Source organism: Pteropus alecto, unplaced genomic scaffold (genome assembly GCF_000325575.1).
Source record: "Pteropus alecto unplaced genomic scaffold, ASM32557v1 scaffold76, whole genome shotgun sequence".
Taxonomy (NCBI): Eukaryota; Metazoa; Chordata; class Mammalia; order Chiroptera; family Pteropodidae; genus Pteropus; species Pteropus alecto.
In genome coordinates this window covers 28,569,465-28,588,514 of record NW_006443138.1, presented here as the reverse complement: position 1 = coordinate 28,588,514, position 19,050 = coordinate 28,569,465, and the positions used below count along the sequence as shown (strand labels likewise).

Below are 19,050 nucleotides of genomic sequence, written 5' to 3'. Positions count from 1 at the left end.
TATCTGGATTTAACCAGGGAATAAGCAGTTTTGTATGTCATCAATATAATTTGTAATAACAATTAATTTTCTCTCATCCCTGTAAGACTGCAAGAGCCATGTATGGCAATAGAACTACTGAGTCTAATGAATTGAAAGTAACAAAAAATTAAAAATACCTAGGGTAGTGCTGTCCAAAAGAACTTTGTGATGATATACTGTCAAGAATGGTAGCCAACATGTGGTTTTTGAGAACTTGAAATGTGGCTAGTGCGTGCGAAGAACTGAATTTAAAAATTTTTATTTAATTTTAACTAATTTAAAAGTAAAGAGCCATATGTGGCTAGTGGCCACCCTTTGGTGGTGCAGATAGAAAGCATATTGGACCTGTCCTGTTTGGGAACTCAGCACTATTGTCTTGCTCTCACTGCCCAGATATCACTCAGGGCTTGTCAGGGCTTACCTGTCCATGATTAATTATTTTTGTTCAGATAAGTTTCTCAGATCTAATCTGTAGTTTGAATCTTTTACTTAGCAGGGAGGCATATTTCTGCAATGTTTAGTATGGTGTTCAAGGCCCCTCTTGCCCTCAAACTTTATGCTCCCTTTCCAGGCATTCCCTGGAGGATCTCTGCCACCAGCTCCATTCCACCATTTTTCAAGTGAAAAGTCAAATCTTGGAGGTACTTCCCCTGACACCTCAAGATGTATTAGGTTCTTCTCAAATGTATCTGTCAGGACCTGCACTGGCTCCTACCCTGGTTTTTGTCTGTTTGTTGGTCTGGTTTTCCCACAGGTCAGCAAGATCTTGAAGGCAGAAAAGATGTCTTTATCTTTACAACCTTTGTGCCTAGCACAGTGCTGCCTACATCACAATCACTCAAAAATATCTGTTGAATGAATCAAGTTTCAAAAATCTGTTTTATTCCAATATTTTCTTTATATGATATATTTTTTTTCTTCCTTCTCTCTCTCCCTCCCTCCTTCCTTCCTTCTTTTTTCTCTTACCCCCTACCTCTCTCCCTTGCTTGCTTCCTTCCTTTCATCTATGTGCACTGAATTCACCCTTGACAACCAGCTTTGTCAGATGGTTGATTTATCCAGATGGTTGATTTATCCAGACCTCAGTGGAATTCCTCTTGTAAAATTTTGTGAAGTTTTAGTGACTTTGGGCTTTTGCTTCAGGGCATTGTTAGGCCCATCTGCCTTTAGGTTGATTGGGGGTGGTGAGTGTCTCTGAGACAATTCTGAGGCAAACTCAAAATCCAAGCCTTCTGCTTATTGGTATTTTGGACATGTCTCCTAATGAGTCTGATTTTACTCTGAGCCTAGTATCTTTACTAGCATAGGAAGTCCTGCCCTGTCAAGATGAAACAACGTTGTTCTGGGTGTGCTGAAGCTTCAAGGAAAGTAACATGTCTAGTGAAAAGAGTGCTCGATTGGCGTTCAATCATTCAACAGATATTATTGAGCTCCGACTATGCCAGGCTCTGTTCTAAGCACTGGGGATGTGATAATGTACGAAAACACAGGTCCCTGCTTGCATGGAGTTGTCATTCTAGTGACAGGAGACAGACCATAAAATAAGTGAGAAATAGCTATCATGTTAGAAGAATGCTGTAGAGAAAAATAAAACAGGGAGTAAGGATTAGGAGTTTTAGAGGTGAGGGGCTGTAATTTTAAATGGGCTATCAAGGAAGGCCTCTCTGAGAAGATGACATTTGAGTAAGTAATGCTCTGAGGGAGGAGGGGGAGTGAGCCATTGAGGTGGCAGGGAGCAGACACTAGGTAGAAGAGACACTCAATCAAAGATCCTGGGGCACCAGTGCTTTAAGCATCTGTGCCTGTGGCACCCAGGGAACAGCAAGAAATCCATGTGGCTGGAGTGGTGAGTGGGGAGCAGTGGGAAATGAGGTTGGAGGGATGGGGTAGATCATTAGGGCCTTGGATGTGACTACAGGATTTTGGCTTTTTTCTCTGAGTGGGATAGGAAACCCATCAGAAGGTTTTAAACTGGGGTGTGACATAAACTGTGACTTAAATTTAAATAATATCTCTCTGACTGCTGTATGGAGATTTGACTAGAGAGGATAGAGTAGAAACTGGAAGCCAGTTGGTGGGGGCATGAGATGATGGTGACCTGCACTAGGATGGTGGTAATGGTGATGGTGACAAGAAAGGTCAGATTCTAGATATTTTGAAGGTGGAATATACAGAATTTGCTGGACTGGATTCTAGCCCTCCTTCAGTCACGTATAAACTAAGACAGGCCATTTCTAAGCAGACTCACTTCTTTATGTGTACAATGGGGAAAACATCTGTCTTAATATTTTTTAAGATTACTATACTAATAAAATGTAAAAAACAGTGTGAAAACTCTTTGTGAAACTCCAAAGTCAAGTACAGATAATTAGGAGCCATTACTTATAGAGCACTTTACAGACATGTTTTCATTTAATCCCCCATCAATCTTACAAATAGATGTTCTTATGTCCATTTTAGAGACGGGGCAAGCGAGGCTTAGGGAGTCAACAGTGAATAACCAGAAGGTCAGGATTCCAGCCAGAGTTTCTTGTATCTGTACCTTTACCTATACCTGTGCTCTTTAGCTACTCAGCAGTATCACTTCCCTAGAAGGCATTCTTATTCCTCAAAGCTCATGAGTTTATATACAACAGTTACGTAGAAATATTTATATACTTTGGAGCAGATGGCATGCAGAGCATCTTTCCTGATGCCATCTGATCATGTTTTTAAAGAATATGTACCAAACATTTAAAAACCGACAAGTAAAAGTGTGCGAGAGAGAGCGGGGTGGGTTTGTTGAGGTCGTTATGTGCTTGAGAATGTTTTGTATATACAACTTCAGCCCAGTTCCTTCCAGATACCTTACTTCCATTCTCTTAAAATTTCACCCCAAATACTGGCTAATAATTTACTCTTGCTTCCTTCCCTGGGCCCCATGAGTAGAACACTGTGTGGAGTTCCAGAGGACCAATGGCTCCCTGAATGTGACCTCTGAGAACGCCACCTCTCCTGTCATCGAGTTCTGGGAGTAAGTGAGCCTTGTTCCCCATCCTAATGTGGGTTGTTTGCTTGAAAGAAGGGCACAGGGATGGTTCGTGCAGCTGTGGCTCTCAGTGCAAGGGAAGAATCTCCATTTCCTTCTTTGGTGGCCTTGTCACCTAAGTGGCTTTTTTCTATTGTGCCTATATTTGTGGCTAATGTAGAACTGGTTTCAGAGATGAGAATTTCACAACTTTCCTCTAGTGTGCCTGCTTTCCCTCCCCCACGTGCCCATGCTCATGTCAGACAGTGCACGTGCATGAGAGCCCACACTCCTAACCACACCCTTCTCTTCAGTTGCATGAGCACTGCCTCTTATCTTCCTCTCCCCCCAGTACTAGTGTTCATCTCAGGCACGATTCCTAATATCAACATGTCCTAAAACTCTGGTTGAGAAAATGTGTTTGTGCCTCCTTCTCCAGGTTACATTGGTACTCAGCCTCCCAGAGCAAACTGATCTGGGAATAGTTTATGTTTGCCTTCCTCTATATGTACCCCCATCTCTGGGTAAAGAAGAGCCTCATGTTTTCGGGCAACAAGAGCTAACAAGCCTTTGGACAAGAGCCTGGAGGCATGGCTCGCTGCCCAAGACATGTGGGCTGCAAAAAGAAGGCCAGCAGCAAAAGTGGAGCCCGGCTCAAACTTCTCTCCCCAGGAGGCGGGTCCTGAAGATCTCTGATGGCATCCAGCACCTGGGGGCCCTGCGCTGGGAACTGGCTTTATGCCTCCTGCTTGCCTGGGTCATCTGCTACTTCTGCATCTGGAAGGGGGTCAAGTCCACGGGCAAGGTCCGTGTTGGAGAGCTCCTGGTCAGCCCATCCCAGGACTCTCTGCCCTCACTGGGGGTTCAGTCACCCAAGAGTTTCCTAAGTGGTAGCCTAGTCAAGAATGGGAAGGAGGAAATGACCCAATGAAAATTTTATGTGGTGCTCTTCTTTGATTCTGTGCCTCCCCTGGATCTAATTCCATGTCCTTCTGGTATTTGGGAGATTGAATGGAAGATTGAGAGAGAAGGAGAGAAAGGCAAGAAAGACACTTCCAGAGGAAGTTCATCTTGGAATATACCATATGTGTGGGCACATTGCAAATTGAACACAGTTCATAGCTCCCTCATTCATACAACATTTCTTTGGAAAAAGAGTTCCATTAAGACTATTAGTCTCAAAATAATTCTCAGCCAACCTGAGAACTTGAGGGAACTCTTTGCCCTAGAGTGTATGAGGTGTTAGAAGGGCATTCTGAGTTCTTCTGGACTCTTGCCATGGAGGCCTCTGACAAGGCTTCCTTCCTAATCTGGTCGTCTGGTTGCACTAGGCTTGTAAGCTCTGTGAGGACAGGGATCATGTGTTACAGATCTTTTCACACGACAACCCTTGCCATAAATCTAAACATACTTGCTGGGAGAATGCCTAAGTTCATGCAGTCACTCAACAAATATTTACTGGGTATGTGTTAGGGGGAGGATGAGTGCTTTAAGCTAGAAGGGGAAGGGAGAGGAGAGGTCGTGGCTCATGGCAGAGGAGAGGTGGAACTGAGCAGCTGCGGGGGTGAGGATGTACGAGCAGAAGAGGAACCACTTTGACCTATCCTGTAGTCAGGGAGCTCCTGCCTCCAGCATCCCTGCAGGGTCTCCAGCCTCCGTTCCTCCTAACTGATGAGTTTCTTGTCTCTCATCTGCCCCTTGGCTAGGTGGTGTACTTCACAGCCACATTCCCTTACCTCATGCTGGTGGTCCTGTTAATTCGAGGGGTGACGCTGCCTGGGGCAGCCCAAGGAATTCAGTTTTATCTGTACCCAAACCTCACTCGTCTGTGGGATCCCCAGGTAAGAAGCCACAGACAAGTGCTATCATGTGGCCCTGGAAGCACTTGAACTGTCGATCTTCTCTGTGCACTGGTGGGACATCCCTGCTCCTGGCTCAGCCCTAAGGATTCCATGGTGGTGGTGGTGGGGGGGTGTTGCAGACATCTGTTAGCAGCTGTTCCTGGTCCCCTTCCTTGGTTCACAGCTGCCAGGAAAGCGGGGCGGGGGTGGGGTAATAATATTTCTCAGGGGCAGCAAATATGTCACTAACAGTCCTTACTCACAGGCTGGTCCCATTCCTCCACATCTGCCCATCCTCTTTTTGAAGTTTTTCACTTGGAGATCTCATTTCACACCTGGCTTCCTCTCTATTTCTTAAATCTCCACCAACCCCTTCTGGTTTCTTCCCTGTGTCACATGGCCCATTCCTAGGCCCAGTTCCCCAGCCCCTCCCAGCCCCTCCCAGCTGGGCTGGTGTTGAGTTTCCCTCAGTTGTCAAGAGGCCCTTGCCTCTTCACTCCCCTCAGCCAGCTTCTTTGTGGGCAACCCTCTCTCTCCAAGAGAAGGGACCATGCTGCTAGAGACGTTTGTAAAACAGGGCCTCAAATAAGAAGCCACTGCTTCTGACAGATTTCTTGCCTGCTCCTGTTTGGCAGCCATTTTGAAAGCCGGAAGTTTTATTTTTTTCCAAGGGAAAATATTTTTTAAATTTCGCCCCCCGCTACTGAGCTGGGTGTCTTTATTAACCATTAAAATAATTCATTTACTTTTTTCTCTTTGTTCAAGTCATTTTTAAAAATTAATTAATTAATTAATTATTTAAAATTAAGTTTATTGGGGTAACTTTGGTTAATACAATTATATAATTTTCAGGTGTACATTATCTCTTGACATCTGTATATTCTATTGTGTGTTTACCACCCAAAGTCCAGTTACCATATATTTGATCCCCTTTACTCACTTCGCCCTCCCCCTAAACCCTATATTTGACCCCCTTTACCCCATCTACCTCTCCCCTCCTCCCCCACCCCACTAGTAACTACTAGTCTATAGTCCTCTGGTAACCACTAGTCTATTGTCCATGTCCATGAGTCTCTGTTTGTCCTATTCATTTGTTGCTTTTAGGTTTATATCCCACATATAAGTGATATCATGTTATTTTCAACTTTTTCTGTCTGGCTTATTTCGCTTAGCATGATTATCTCGAGGTCCATCCATGTTGTTGCAAATGGCAGTATTTCATCTCTTCTTATAGCTGAGTAATATTCCATTGTATATATGTACCACAACTTCTTTATCCAATCATCTATCGTGGACACTGCAGTTACAGCCAGAAGTTTTTGAGGGCTGGGGAGTGTGGGCAAGCTCCCCCTATCCCATGATCCCTAAGATGTATTACCCAGCTCCATGCCCTGCCTCTTCCTCCCTGGGGAGATTCTCCCTTAGTGCTGGAGGAGGTTTTCTATGATAGAGGCCCCGAGGAGATTTAGGATGGGAGGAGCCCAGCACAGAGAAGATGATCAAGTGGATGGCTGTTCAAACATTTTAAATAGTAAAGCACCAGCACAGTCTCTGAAATTGCTGAAAGAGAGCAAGAGAAAAGGGAGTGGCACACACTTCCACCATCCCTCTGAGGCCAGGGACTCAATTCACACAGAAGCAATGGCTCCCCCTTGTGCAGAATTTGGGGTGATGCAGAGCTCAATTATTCCCAATTCTCCCAACCACCCTGGCAGAGTTATGACTTCTTCCATCCGGGGTTCCAGAGGGGTTGCCAGGCCTCCCACAGTCAGAAATCTCCCTGTGGAGTCAAGTAGCCTTGAGTCCTGGGCACTTCTCAACAATCTTCTGGTGGGACACAAATTTATCCTTCCCCTCTCCCACTTCTTAGACATAACAGAGATACAGATTGCAGCTGCATCATCTCCATGTGGGGCACGAGAGCTGCAGGCAGGCTTTGGAGTCAAACTGTAGAGCCGTAGCCTTCAGAGCTAAAAGGGCTCCAGAGATCACCTAGTGCTAACTCCTCATTGCACAGATAAGCCAACCGGGCCCAAGGTCACACAGCGAGTAAGTGGCAGGCCAAACAAAGTGTATTTTTATTTTGTGAATCATAAGCTCTTGGCTTACCTGGAACCAAAGGGTCATGAGAGAAAGTAGGTATCAAGCAGAGGGTTGTGGGGCAGCAGAGTTGAAGGAAGGCTTTGAAGGACAGGTGTAGAGTCTGGCTTGGATCACCTGTACAAGTGGAAGCCACTGTGGTTTGGGAGGAGAGGAGGTGTGACTCGAGGTGTGGCTACGCTGCAAAGCCCGCAATTGTTTGGGGGTCAGGCTGGGAAGGAGGGACATGTTCAGGCCAAGAGACAGGCAGGTAGGCTGAGAGAGTGAAGGAGAACCGAGTTCTGGAACTGATTTATGGCTTCCATAATCAATGCCTTGGTTGTCCTGATCAGTGATTTATAGCTAACAGTTTTTGACTACTTACTACATCTCTGGCATTAAGAGATTTACATACGTGGTTTCAGCTAATCCTCACAGCTGATCAATGAGATATCCTTATTTTATGGATAAGGAAATTAAGGACTAGAGAACTTAAAGAATTTTCTATACTCACACCTGTACCTGGAATCCAGGTCCAAATGATGACAAATTCCACATGCTTTACAACCTCTATCTCATAGCTCATTTGTTTAGCAGAATTTGTTAAGCATCTATTATGTGTCAGACCTATTCTAGGCAGAGTGCTCTATCAATCATCTATATCTATCTATCTATCTATCTATCATCTTCCATCAAATATAAAGAAAGCGGACCAGATAGCTTTCAACTCTGAGAGTTAATAAGGCCATAATTCTGTGTTTGGTTTACTGCAAGAGATAAGACATCTTAATCGGGTCTCCAGGATACCATCCTTCTAACCCCAGCCAGCTGTAGGCTGTGCAGGGAGCATATGTCTTCCAAGTCCTCTGAGGCCGTGGGGAGGGAGATGTTTCAAGAACCAGACGTGGTCCTGAGCTTCTGAGATGCTTTATTAACGGCCTGGTCCTGGTCCCATGCTGAAGCGAGGCCTTTGTTGTCTGTGAGCAGAGCAGCCCCTGCAGGGTGAGGCACCCTGCCAGAGCCCTAATTGATTGTAGTTGGTACTCCCCAGGAAGTATGATAATTCTAACTGGCATTTGCCTGGCACTTGAGAAAGGTGTAAAATTCCCGCTACCCGACACAAAGACCAAAGACATCTCTCTGGCAAGCACTCAGTGTGGGAGCAGGGAGTCAGGCAGAGATGATGCTGGGTTATTTGGTTTCCTCTCCTTTCTCCAGCCTTGCTGTGTGCCAGGAAAGTTGCCGCCTCTCCTGGTGTTCCTGGGGCTTGTCTCTTTCACATGGGGAAGGCCACTGGAGACTCAGGGTTCCACTGGTGCAGTGTATGCTTTATTCTGGCACTTGTTTCTTTCCTTTTGACTGTTCTACTGCACTTTGTTAGGTTGATAAGGTCAGGGGTTGGAGGATAGCGTGTCCAAAGATCCTCTGTTGAAACTTTTAAATCTCTATGCTAAGCTATTCTAACTATTGATTAAAATGAGTCTTTTTTTTATATATGTATATTTTTACATTGAAATCTATGGGCCCCCACCATCACTGTAAGGTGGGTTGCTTTTTTAAAATAAGCCAATGACAAACAGCAGCAGTAGCTGACACATTGATCACATGCTTATTATTCGCCAGACACTTTACTGAATGTATGACACAGTTTAATCTTCCCACCAACCCTGGGAGTTAGTTAGGTGTTAGCCTCATTTTACAGCTGAAGAAACTGAAGCTCAGAAAACTTAAGAAATTTGCCCCAAACCACAAAACTAGCATGGGGTGTGTGTGTGTGTGTGTGTGTGTGTGTGTGTGGCAGCGGGGGGGGGGGGGAGGGAACTTGGGTCTCATCTCAAGTTGTCTTTTGGAGTCTGCTATCTTAATCACCATGATATTCATTTTCCAAAGAATATTAATTATTTGAGAGTCTTAAGGGCTGTTTTTTATTATTCCAGAATTATTTCAGGTGGGATAGGGAACTAATATTTATTTATGTTAAGCATTTTACATACATTATTTGTTATTATACCCATTTTCCTGAACAGAGAAGTAAGGTTCAGAGAGGTTAAGTGACTTGCCTAAGATCACACAGCTAGTAATTAATAGAGTTAGTGATTGAGCCCAGTTCATTTTGACTCCCAAGCCCAGGCTTTTTCCATTACATACTATTGCCTTTCTAAAAGAGGTTGAACTCAAAGTTGAAAGCACCCTTCCTGAACCTTCTAGAGGTCTCTCTCTTCTTCTATGCCCCAGAGAACTCTTTTTTTTGCGTGTACTCCACCAAATGTTTTTCACACTTGTTTTATTCTTGGTCAGTCTTCTGCCCCAGCCAAAGACACATTGGAGTTTTGTCCTGGAAACCAGGGCTCCTGGCATGGGCGGGGAGTGGGTCGCCTGCGGTGGGAACAGAACAGCTTGCCCTGCTTGTTCCTTCTTCTGACCTCATTCCTTTCCCCCATCCCAGCAGGCTTGTTAGTCAGCTGCTGTGCAGAGAGCTGGGGCTTGCCAAGCTCCCAGTAAGGGGGATTTTAGTCAAAGGCACCATATCTGACCCTTGCACTCTGAACTCTCAGCCCTCCTGCTGCAATTTTCTTTGTTCTCATTAACCTCTTCTCCCAACTCAGTCTTAGTCTATCTCCCTCGGGGTGAGGTGAACTGCCAAGTCACAATTTTTCTTCCCAAGCCCAAGTTTAGAAAACTTCATAACCACAGGATTTGCGCCCCCTGCCGGCATAGGGGCGGCCACAGACGTCTCTGCGGGCACTGACAGTTTCCCTGGTAACGTGTGGGTCCATCTGCGTCCTGTGTATTGAGAAGCGTGGGAGCAAACACCCTAGGCCTGGATAACTTGTTTGGGAGAGATCACCTGATTTTATTACTGCATGAGCCCTAGGCAGATAAGCATCGCTCCCCAGCCCTACATCTCTGACCCCGGGTAAATCCTTGCTGTACAAGCTCAGAGCCACTTGTAACCTACTGAGTGAGCAAGAACGAAATAGAACAGAGTGACCTTCAGACCAGAGGCCACTGAGTTTTCTTGAGATGACCGTTTCACAGTATCTGGTGTGTGTGTCGGGTGGGGGGAGGGAGGGACGGGGAGCAGAATTTTAGAATTAAAAAAAGGATTCGAAACACCTTGAAGGAGCAAATAGACCATCCAAGGCTTAGCCTCAAACTTTGTGGCATCACGCTGAATTTTGCAAGCACCTCCCTTCTTGGCTGCAGGTTTTTTCTTTTCATTCCTACCCTTTCCTTTTTTCACTTCTGAAATAAATCCCGATGCCTTCTCTCCTTTCCCAATATGATTTTCCTCAAGTTTAAAAAAATCCCCAGATGTTTCCATCCTTTGTGCTATTTCTTGCTTGCCAGGCCCTTCTGGATCTGCCTCTGAGCCCTTTTCCCTGGTGGCAGCTCCAGCAGGGAAATGGGGATGGGAGTCACAGTGAGCAGAAGGTACAGGAGGCTAGAGCCAGTCTCCCCTTTTCTTCACCATCTTTCCCCATTCCTGCAGAAACAACTGTAACAAGAAGAGTGAGTGCTTTGATTGGGTCCCTGATGCCAGTGTTCGGGGGCTGTAGGGCAATGATTCTCACATCTAACTGTTCAGTAGGATCGCCCATTGAGCTCTGAAAATAATACAGACTTCTGGGTTCTCCTTTAGCCCTAGAGATTCAGTATCTCAGCTGGGGATGCTGACCGAGGAATCAATGTGATTCTGATGTAGTCAGCTTGTCAGTGAGTCCCCTGGACCCACTTTGGTGGGGTGAATCAGAGAGCAAGAGAAAGGGAGGTTGAGGGTGGTGGTGATGGTTAGACAGGCAGGGAGAGGCAGGTAAGGGACTGAGGAGCTTTGCACAGAAAGAAGCTGAGGCCCTGGTGTGTGGGGGCCTTGGGACACCGGTACTAGCGAAAGGAAAGCAGGGGCCTGTTTGGGGGCTACTGGGGGAGATCCAGGCAAAAGATGAGAAATGGGGAACACAGAGATGTTGGGGTCCCTGCTTGGCGATGTCTCCATCCATAGCTTGGTGCTCACTTGTAGAGCTCATATCCTCCGAAGGCAGGAGGTGCTTGGGAAGGTCTGTAACCCCAGGACCCCACCTCCTGCCTATCTGCAGGGTTGCTTAGTCTTGTTTGCCTTGATGTTCCTTCCCTTTGGGATGTTATTCTAGCTGTTAAATCTAAATCATAACATACACAGGCTTGGTCAGCAGCTGAGATAATAACGGTAACAACCATACCCTCTGTTTAGCTGAACTCTCCGCCCCCGCCCTGAGGAGTACAAAGCCCTTTACAGATGCATTTCTGTTCATCCTCTTGCAGAGGATTACTCTTCCTGTTTTTCAGAGGGTTTTGAGGCACGACGAGCAAAGTTACATGCCCGTGATGGCACTGATAGTAAGGACCCATTAGCCTAGAGATCCTGTTTCTGGATTCCTTCCAAACTGGTCACATCACCAGGAGAGCCCAGGGCAGGAGAAGGTGGAGGCAGAACCAACGCTTTGTTTCCAGGATAAAAATCTGGTGCCCGCCTAGCTTACTTCTAGAGCACCCTCCCACCTTCCCGTCTTCCTCCAGCATGGATCCTTTGGTCTTCTTCTTTGAATGCCTAGGCCACCCTAGTAGTATCCAAGAAACCCCATCTGGGGGCCCAGGAAGTCAAGCCCATTGGGCTGGCAGGGTTGTAGGGGGGCCCACACAGTCTGAGAGCAGGGTTCACAGTGTCTGGTTCTCCTGTGCGCTCTCATGGAGCCCAGATGCCCTGGCTTGCCTGGGGCGCAGCTTTCTTGCCTTTTCCCTGTGTAGGTGTGGATGGATGCGGGCACCCAGATCTTCTTCTCCTTCGCTATCTGTCTAGGGTGCCTGACGGCCCTGGGCAGCTACAACAAGTACCACAACAACTGCTACAGGTGACTTGGGGGAGTGGGGCCTGAGCCACAAACCCACATCTCTCTACTGTCCCTCCAGCTACGCAGGATCAGGGGTGATTTAGAGAGTGCACCAGCTCATGGATTTGCCCACCCCTATCCTTCACCCCACTTTCCAATACTCCAGGGCTGCCAGTTACTGAAAGGAGCCAACTGCAGCATGGGCAAAGGGACTGCTTCCAAAAGGGTGGGAGAGTTTGGGTTGGCTGGGAAAGCAAGCAGGAGCCCGGCCTGGGTCCTGGCTAATTTAGAGATCAGTGGGCTCAGGAGGCAAGCCCGAGAAGTGAGTGAGTAGCCATGTCATGCAGTGGAGCCTCAGTCTTGCCTGCTTTGTACATTTGCCCCAGCAAACATGGATCCTTCCATGCTTTCCTTCACTTCTCCCCCATCTCATGTCTCCTCCCCGTGGTTCCCTTGGCCTACCTGGTTCATATTAAAGAATGTAAGCCAACTTTAATATTAGCTAAAAATATCATATCATGCATTTTAGAATCAAAATGTAGGTGACTAAGAATTATTTGTCGCTTGGTATTTTCCAGGCCTACATCCTCAACATTGGCATGCCACACTGAATTGTGTCAGAGTGGTGGTCTCCCAAAGGTGTGGTGACAATACGGCAGGGAAGGGAGACCGTGTGGCAGTTTGTAATTTTTAGATTGATATTTTACTTTCTCAGAGCCTCATTCTTTTAGGACCACCTTGATTTATTCCAAGTCTAAGCTAATGGAGTAGGGGAAGCACAACTGTCCCTTAAAAGTTCATCTTAATTCTGCGAGGCAGCCCCTCTGGCCTGTCTGCCCTGAAGGGCAGGGCTCCCCTGGGGTTCCCGTTGGCTCTGACTGGAGGCCCTGCAGCTCTTTTGACCCACCTGTTTCCACCTCCCCCACTCCCCACAGGGACTGCATGGCCCTCTGCTTCCTCAACAGTGGCACCAGCTTTGTGGCCGGGTTTGCCATCTTCTCCATCCTGGGCTTCATGTCCCAAGAGCAGGGGGTGCCCATCTCTGAGGTGGCCGAGTCAGGTGAGTGTTGGGGAGGCCCAAGGCCATGGATTCTGTGAGTTTTAAACCTTCACCAACCGGGTTCCAGAGGCGTTTCTATTGTCACCTTCACCGAAGGTGAGCTCTGGTCACCTTTCAGTGGATGCATCCTAGGAAGACCTGGGGGAAGGCTTAAAAACAGTAAATCCAGCTTCAAAGGGTAAATGGATACAGTGATCATTTTTCTTCCCACTCCAGCCAGCCTCCAGTTCTTTACACTGGAGGTCACCAGTGTTATCAGGTTCATGTTTATCCCTCCAATCCAGCTTCAAAGGGTAAATGGATACAGTGATCACTTTTCTTCCCACTCCAGTTCTTTACACTGGAGGTCACCAATGTTATCAGGTTCATGTTTATCCCTCTAGAAATACTTTAGGTGTACATGAGAAAAAAACACACACCCATATATGTACACATATTCATTCATACTTAGGTACGTACTACTATTTCTATTTCTTTCCCTCCTCTTTTAAAAAACCAGTTGATAACATACTATATACACTGTCTTGCATTTTGACTTATTCACTTTAAACTGTCTCAGAGTTTATATTGGCAGATAGCGTTTCTTCCTTTTTTAAGTGAGTGCTTTTCTACCATGCAATCTCGTTTTTGCTTCTTTTAAATAAAATTGAGAACTGGTCCTCTATCCGGGTAAGCTGTTTCTTTTGCTCTTCCCCTATTCTTGGGGACCACCCACTTGCACTCCATAACAAGACAATTTTTATCATAGCATTCACAAACACACCCCTGTTGCACAGAGTTCCAAGCACTAGACAACTAACATTACTGACTCTTATTAACAATGATAATATTTTACTTTTATTAAGCACTTACTATATGCCAGGCACTGTGTGAAGCATTCTGCCTGTACCATGCAATGGAAAGCTGTGAGGTGAGTGCTGGTATCACCCCCATCTCACCAGTGCAGGGAGTGCACTTCAAGAGGTAAAGGACTGTCCAAGGTTAAAGGTCACAGTGTCACACCCTTTGTTTCAAAGGAAGCTTCCTATGGATGAACCCAGCCACTGGCATGTGACTCTGTTCCTGCTATTTGAGCCAGCTGAGAGGAACATTAATTTATTTGGGAGGTTGTATGTCAGTCATATTCTGAAATTAATGCCAGTTCACTTATAGGGTGATGGGAAAGGCTCTGGGTGCAGAGGTGGCAAACCGGTGGCCGTAGGCCCAGTCTAGACTTGGTGGCATTTTCTTTGGAACCATTTTCTCTATAGAAACCACACAGTGTTTACCTTAGTTGTTGCGGACATGATGACTCCAGGTCTCATCAGGACCAGCCACTCCCTCATTTTACACTGGGTCAGCTTCACATATGTACAGGGCCTGCCTCTTCCCTGAGCTCTTTTTAAGCTTGAAATCTCTGATTTGGGGCAAAAGATCTGGAGAATGAGAGCAAAGGATTTGGAGTAGAACTTACAGAAATGTGTGTGATATACCCCTTTCTGTTTTCCAAAGCCCTTTATACCCACAACCTCTACGCTCTGTTTCTGCAAATGAGAATACAGCGGTGGTGGCTTGGAAGTTTGGCGACCAGGTAGAGGTTTGGGTGAGGACAGTGGTGGTGATAGTAACTGTGGGGTGAAATTTCCTCTGGCTCTTGTTATTCCACGGCAGCACACTGGGATCACATGTGGCCCGGAGCTGGCCCATGCACTGAGCGGTGTTCCTCTGCTTCTTGCCATAGGCCCTGGCCTGGCTTTCATCGCCTACCCCCGGGCTGTGGTGATGCTGCCCTTCTCTCCTCTCTGGGCCTGCTGCTTCTTCTTCATGGTCGTTCTCCTGGGACTAGATAGCCAGGTATCAAGAGGTGGCCACTCAGAGGCTAAGAGATGATGGGTGTGGGTGAGCTGGGGGAGGGGGAGCAGTGGACTTGATGCCCTGAGGGACCTTAAAACAGTTGAGGACTGGGCGAATGTCAGATGTGGATGCCCTTCTAGGGACCAGGAAGAGCTTCGAAGGGTGGGTCCAGACCTAACCATGTAAAGACAGCTGTGGGGACTTGAGACAAGGGTGGCTGGCATGGCTGACCCTGGGAGCCATATGCCAGAGCTAGTTGATGGAGTTTATTTTGGGAGCTCTCTTTCACTCCAATTCTTTTGCCCTCTCATCCAGTTTGTGTGCGTAGAGAGCCTGGTGACGGCGCTGGTGGACATGTACCCTCGTGTGTTTCGTAAGAAGAACCGGAGGGAGGTCCTCATCCTTGGAGTGTCTGTCACCTCCTTCCTTGTCGGACTGGTCATGCTCACGGAGGTGAGGGTCTGCAAGGCTTCAGGGTGGGGATCGAGTGCAAAAGAGGAGCAAATGTGGACAGCTGCCACCTGTCAGATGGAGCAGGCTGGTGTGGTTTCTGGGCACTGGGACTCACTCTTTTCCCAACAACAAGAAGCACAAAGTAGACAGGTCCTTCCTCTGGTTTTGGGCATTGACTGCCTGCTGCTAGGGACAGGCGAGGGGTATTTTGGCTCCACAGTAAACTAAAAAATATGGAAACGATGGTTGGGAAGTCTTGGATTAGGAAAAACTGCCTCTCCAGCAAGATTCCATAATTTCCTGGGTAGCTGCACCAAGTTCCAGGGATAAACTTAAAAGAGAGAAAGGGAGCCCTGGGGATGGGTAATATTCTGTGTGATGACTCAAAGGAGAGGAAAGGAGCTGGAGTTTGTCAGCTTGATAATACCAATGACAGCTCCTATCCTGAGCTTTGCCAGAAAAGTACACATTATGTCTTAGATTTCTGAGTCAATCTCTAAATGTTCTCAGAGACAATCTAACAATAGCTATTTAGTTCATCTATCATCCAGCCGAAAACAATAATAAAAAGTAAAAGTAATTATTGCCTCTTATCTGTCTAGTGCCTTACAGCTTACAAATTACATTCTCTTTTAATATCTGTCTTTTGTGATCCTCACCAACTCTGTTCTGTGCCCTAAGGATGTGAGGCTGGGGGGCATGGGGGAAAAAATCTGTCTGTTTCTTCTGGATAAAGTGCTGTTTTTTGTCTCCTCCTGGTCAGGGTGGTATGTACGTGTTTCAGCTCTTTGACTACTATGCAGCCAGTGGCATGTGCCTCCTGTTCGTGGCCATCTTTGAGTCCCTCTGTGTAGCTTGGGTCTATGGTGAGTGACTGTCCCTAACCCCAGTGCTCACGTCCACCCCAGGGCCCTTAGACAGAAGAGAGACATCCAATGCTCGCTCCCACCTTTTCTTGAGATTTCCCCCCTACCCAACCTCAAAAATCTCAGTAATCCTAAATTTCTACCATTGGAAAGACCCCCCAGAGGTTGCCTTGCCTACCCTCCTGGTTATGGTTGGGAAGTCTTGGATTAGGAAAAACTGCCTCTCCAGCAAGATTCCATAATTTCCTGGGTAGCTGCACCAAGTTCCAGGGATAAACTTAAAAGAGAGAAAGGGAGCCCTGGGGATGGGTAATATTCTGTGTGATGGCTCAAAGGAGAGGAAAGGAGATGGAGTTTGTCAGCTTGATAATACCAATGACAGCTCCTATCCTGAGCTTTGCCAGAAAAGTACACATTATGTCCTCAGGTGGACCCATAACCTGTCTTACCCAAACCTTTTTGGCCTGTAACAGTCTTGATAGTTGGAAGGTTCTTGCCTTTGCTGCCACTACCATTTATGCCTCCAAGTACCAGGGAAGAGTTCTCTCCCAGCAGTGATCTGTAAAGACAACCATGATGTCTGTTTATTAGTCCTTGCCCTTCCTGGTCTGTGTGGGTCCATCCTGATGCTCTGGACACTAAAGAATGTCCTTTCTCTCCCTTCCTTCCTTCTCTTCATGGTAGGAGCTGGGCGCTTCTATGACAACATCGAAGATATGATTGGGTACAGACCATGGCCTCTTATCAAATATTGTTGGCTCTTCCTCACACCGGCTGTGTGCACAGTAAGATAACCTTCAGGGAGGGAAGCCAGATGAAGGGATGGAGAGATGGTGGTGGCAGGAGGATAGGTGAGCTGTGAGCCCTAGAAGGGACTTCTCCGTGGGGACTGGAAATCACTTTAGATTTTCATTCATCCTCCTGTTGTATTCTAGAAAATGACATCAAGATAGAGTCTTCCTTTCCATTTCACAGAAGGATAAATTGAGGTCCAGCACTATCAGACAGTTTGACTAACACCACAGTGTGAGTCTAACATCGCAGGCAGGACTGAAACCCAAGTGCATTGGGCTGCTCATAATAATACTGATAAACCCCAGCAACGGTGATAGCAACAGATACAAAAACACTTACCTTGTGCTTTACACATTTTAACCCATTTAATCCTCACAAGAACCCCACAAAATAAGAATTACCATTATATTTATTTTACAGATGAAACTGAAGCCAAAGAGGTTAAGAAATTTACCCAAGCTAGAAAGTGACAGAGAGCTAGGATTCAAGCCCCGGTGACTTGGCTCCAGAATCTGAGCCGTGAACCATTCTGTGCTGCTTCCTCTGGCTTATCCATTTGTGTCCGCAGTTCCCCTGAGCACCCACTGTTTGCAGGATGTAAATAAAGCCTGACCCCTGCCCTTGAGGTACTCGCAGCGCCACCTGCTGGTGCAGGAAACATAAACAACTGAAAGCACCAGCAGGCACACAACCTTGTCCTAATCCGGAGGCCAACCATGTGGAGAGGTGCCCATGGGCACAGGGGCTCTGGAGGGACAGGGTAGGTACCCTGAAAATACCTATTGGGGGGTGTGTGGATTTTGAGCAGAATGTGGCTGGAGGTTGGTTGGAGGCTGATTGATCCACAAGAGCCTGGAAGAAAATCCAGGCTTGGAGCATGATTTCTGCCAGTTCCTCCACGTGGCGCTGAGGGCACAGCGCCCCTGCTCCCCAGACCCCTCTCTTCTGTTCTTGCCCTCAGGCCACCTTCCTCTTTTCCTTGATCAAGTACACCCCACTGACTTACAACAAGAAGTACACGTACCCCTGGTGGGGGGATGCCCTGGGCTGGCTCCTGGCTCTGTCCTCCATGGTCTGCATTCCCGCCTGGAGCTGCTACAAGCTCAGCGCCCTCAAGGGTTCCTTCAGAGAGGTAGGGAGTTAGCGGGGAGGGAGTGGTCAGAGGTGGAGGAATCCTGGGGGATGGTGGTAGATGGCTGCCTGCCAGGGTAGAAGCTAGTGCACAGGGTTGGTGAGCCTGGTGTGGGGATCAGGGAGGGGACAGGGCGAGTGCTTACAAGTCTCATATGGAGACTGGAGCCAGCTGTGATTGTGGGCCTGGCACCTAGAGGGCGCATTTCCGTATGGGGAGGCAGACAGACATTGGTGATGCAGGAAGCTGGCCGACTTGTTCCCCACTCTACCTCATGGCGGCCACCTCAACTCTCTTTGCAGAGAATTCGCCAGCTCGTGTGCCCAGCTGAGGACCTGGCTCAACGGAACCGAGCAGGACCCTCTGCCTCTGCCACACCCAGGACATCGCTTCTCAGACTAACAGAACTCGAGTCTCATTGCTAGGGGCAGACCCTTGGACACTGCCTGTAGGCCTGGCCTTGGGGACAGCTGCAGAAGAGGAGGGCAGACCAGTCCCTCTGTCCCTCGGGGGTAGATAAGACAAAGGGGATCCACCTTTTGAGCTGGGTGCTTCCCACCCCAACTTCCCTGCCCCGGGGGTGGCTAAACAGGTGTGAAATGCCAGTATCAAGAGGGCTGGCGGCTGGGCTGAGAGGTCCGTTTGGCTTCTGGGCCCTCTTACCTTCATTCCATTAAATCCAAGTTCTTCCCACTGACTGCTGGCAGTTCTGCCTTGTTCCTGCCCCTCTGTCTTGCTGCCTTGACTCCCTCTTCACTTTAAAGTTGTGGCTTAAGGTCCACCTCCTCCCCCTCCTTTTCTCCCCTCATTGAGTTCTTATGGAGTAGAGGGGATTGCTACGGGGAGAAAGGTGATGGGGCCCAGCTGAAAGCCGCTATCATCGGACTCTTGGACCAGGGGGATCTGTCTCACCTCTGTCCATACTTCTCTTAGAGTCCCTTCACTCCTCCTTTGCTCTGTGGAATAGGAAAGGCAATGGAGAGAAGAATGAAGGAGGGGACCTGAGCTAGAGAAAAGAAGAGGAAAGAGAGGATTGGGCTTCTTCTGCCCATATTTCCCTTGCTGTGTCCTTGCCTGACCCCACCTGCCCAACTT

General features: G+C 47.4%; 1 protein-coding gene across 2 annotated transcripts in view; it reads left to right on the top strand.

Moving 5' to 3' along the window:
- SLC6A13 (solute carrier family 6 member 13) overlaps positions 1-18,380 on the top strand; it is a 36,594-nt gene extending 18,214 nt beyond the window's left edge. For both annotated transcript variants that reach the window (XM_006923870.1, XM_006923871.1), the window contains 11 exons: positions 2,950-3,034; positions 3,701-3,833; positions 4,735-4,869; positions 11,734-11,837; positions 12,752-12,876; positions 14,597-14,709; positions 15,025-15,162; positions 15,926-16,028; positions 16,713-16,813; positions 17,785-17,955; positions 18,258-18,380. In XM_006923870.1, coding sequence (XP_006923932.1) covers positions 2,950-3,034; positions 3,701-3,833; positions 4,735-4,869; positions 11,734-11,837; positions 12,752-12,876; positions 14,597-14,709; positions 15,025-15,162; positions 15,926-16,028; positions 16,713-16,813; positions 17,785-17,955; positions 18,258-18,380 — 1,331 coding nt within the window. The remainder of the gene's footprint in view (positions 1-2,949; positions 3,035-3,700; positions 3,834-4,734; positions 4,870-11,733; positions 11,838-12,751; positions 12,877-14,596; positions 14,710-15,024; positions 15,163-15,925; positions 16,029-16,712; positions 16,814-17,784; positions 17,956-18,257) is intronic.
- Positions 18,381-19,050: the final 670 nt, after the last annotated feature.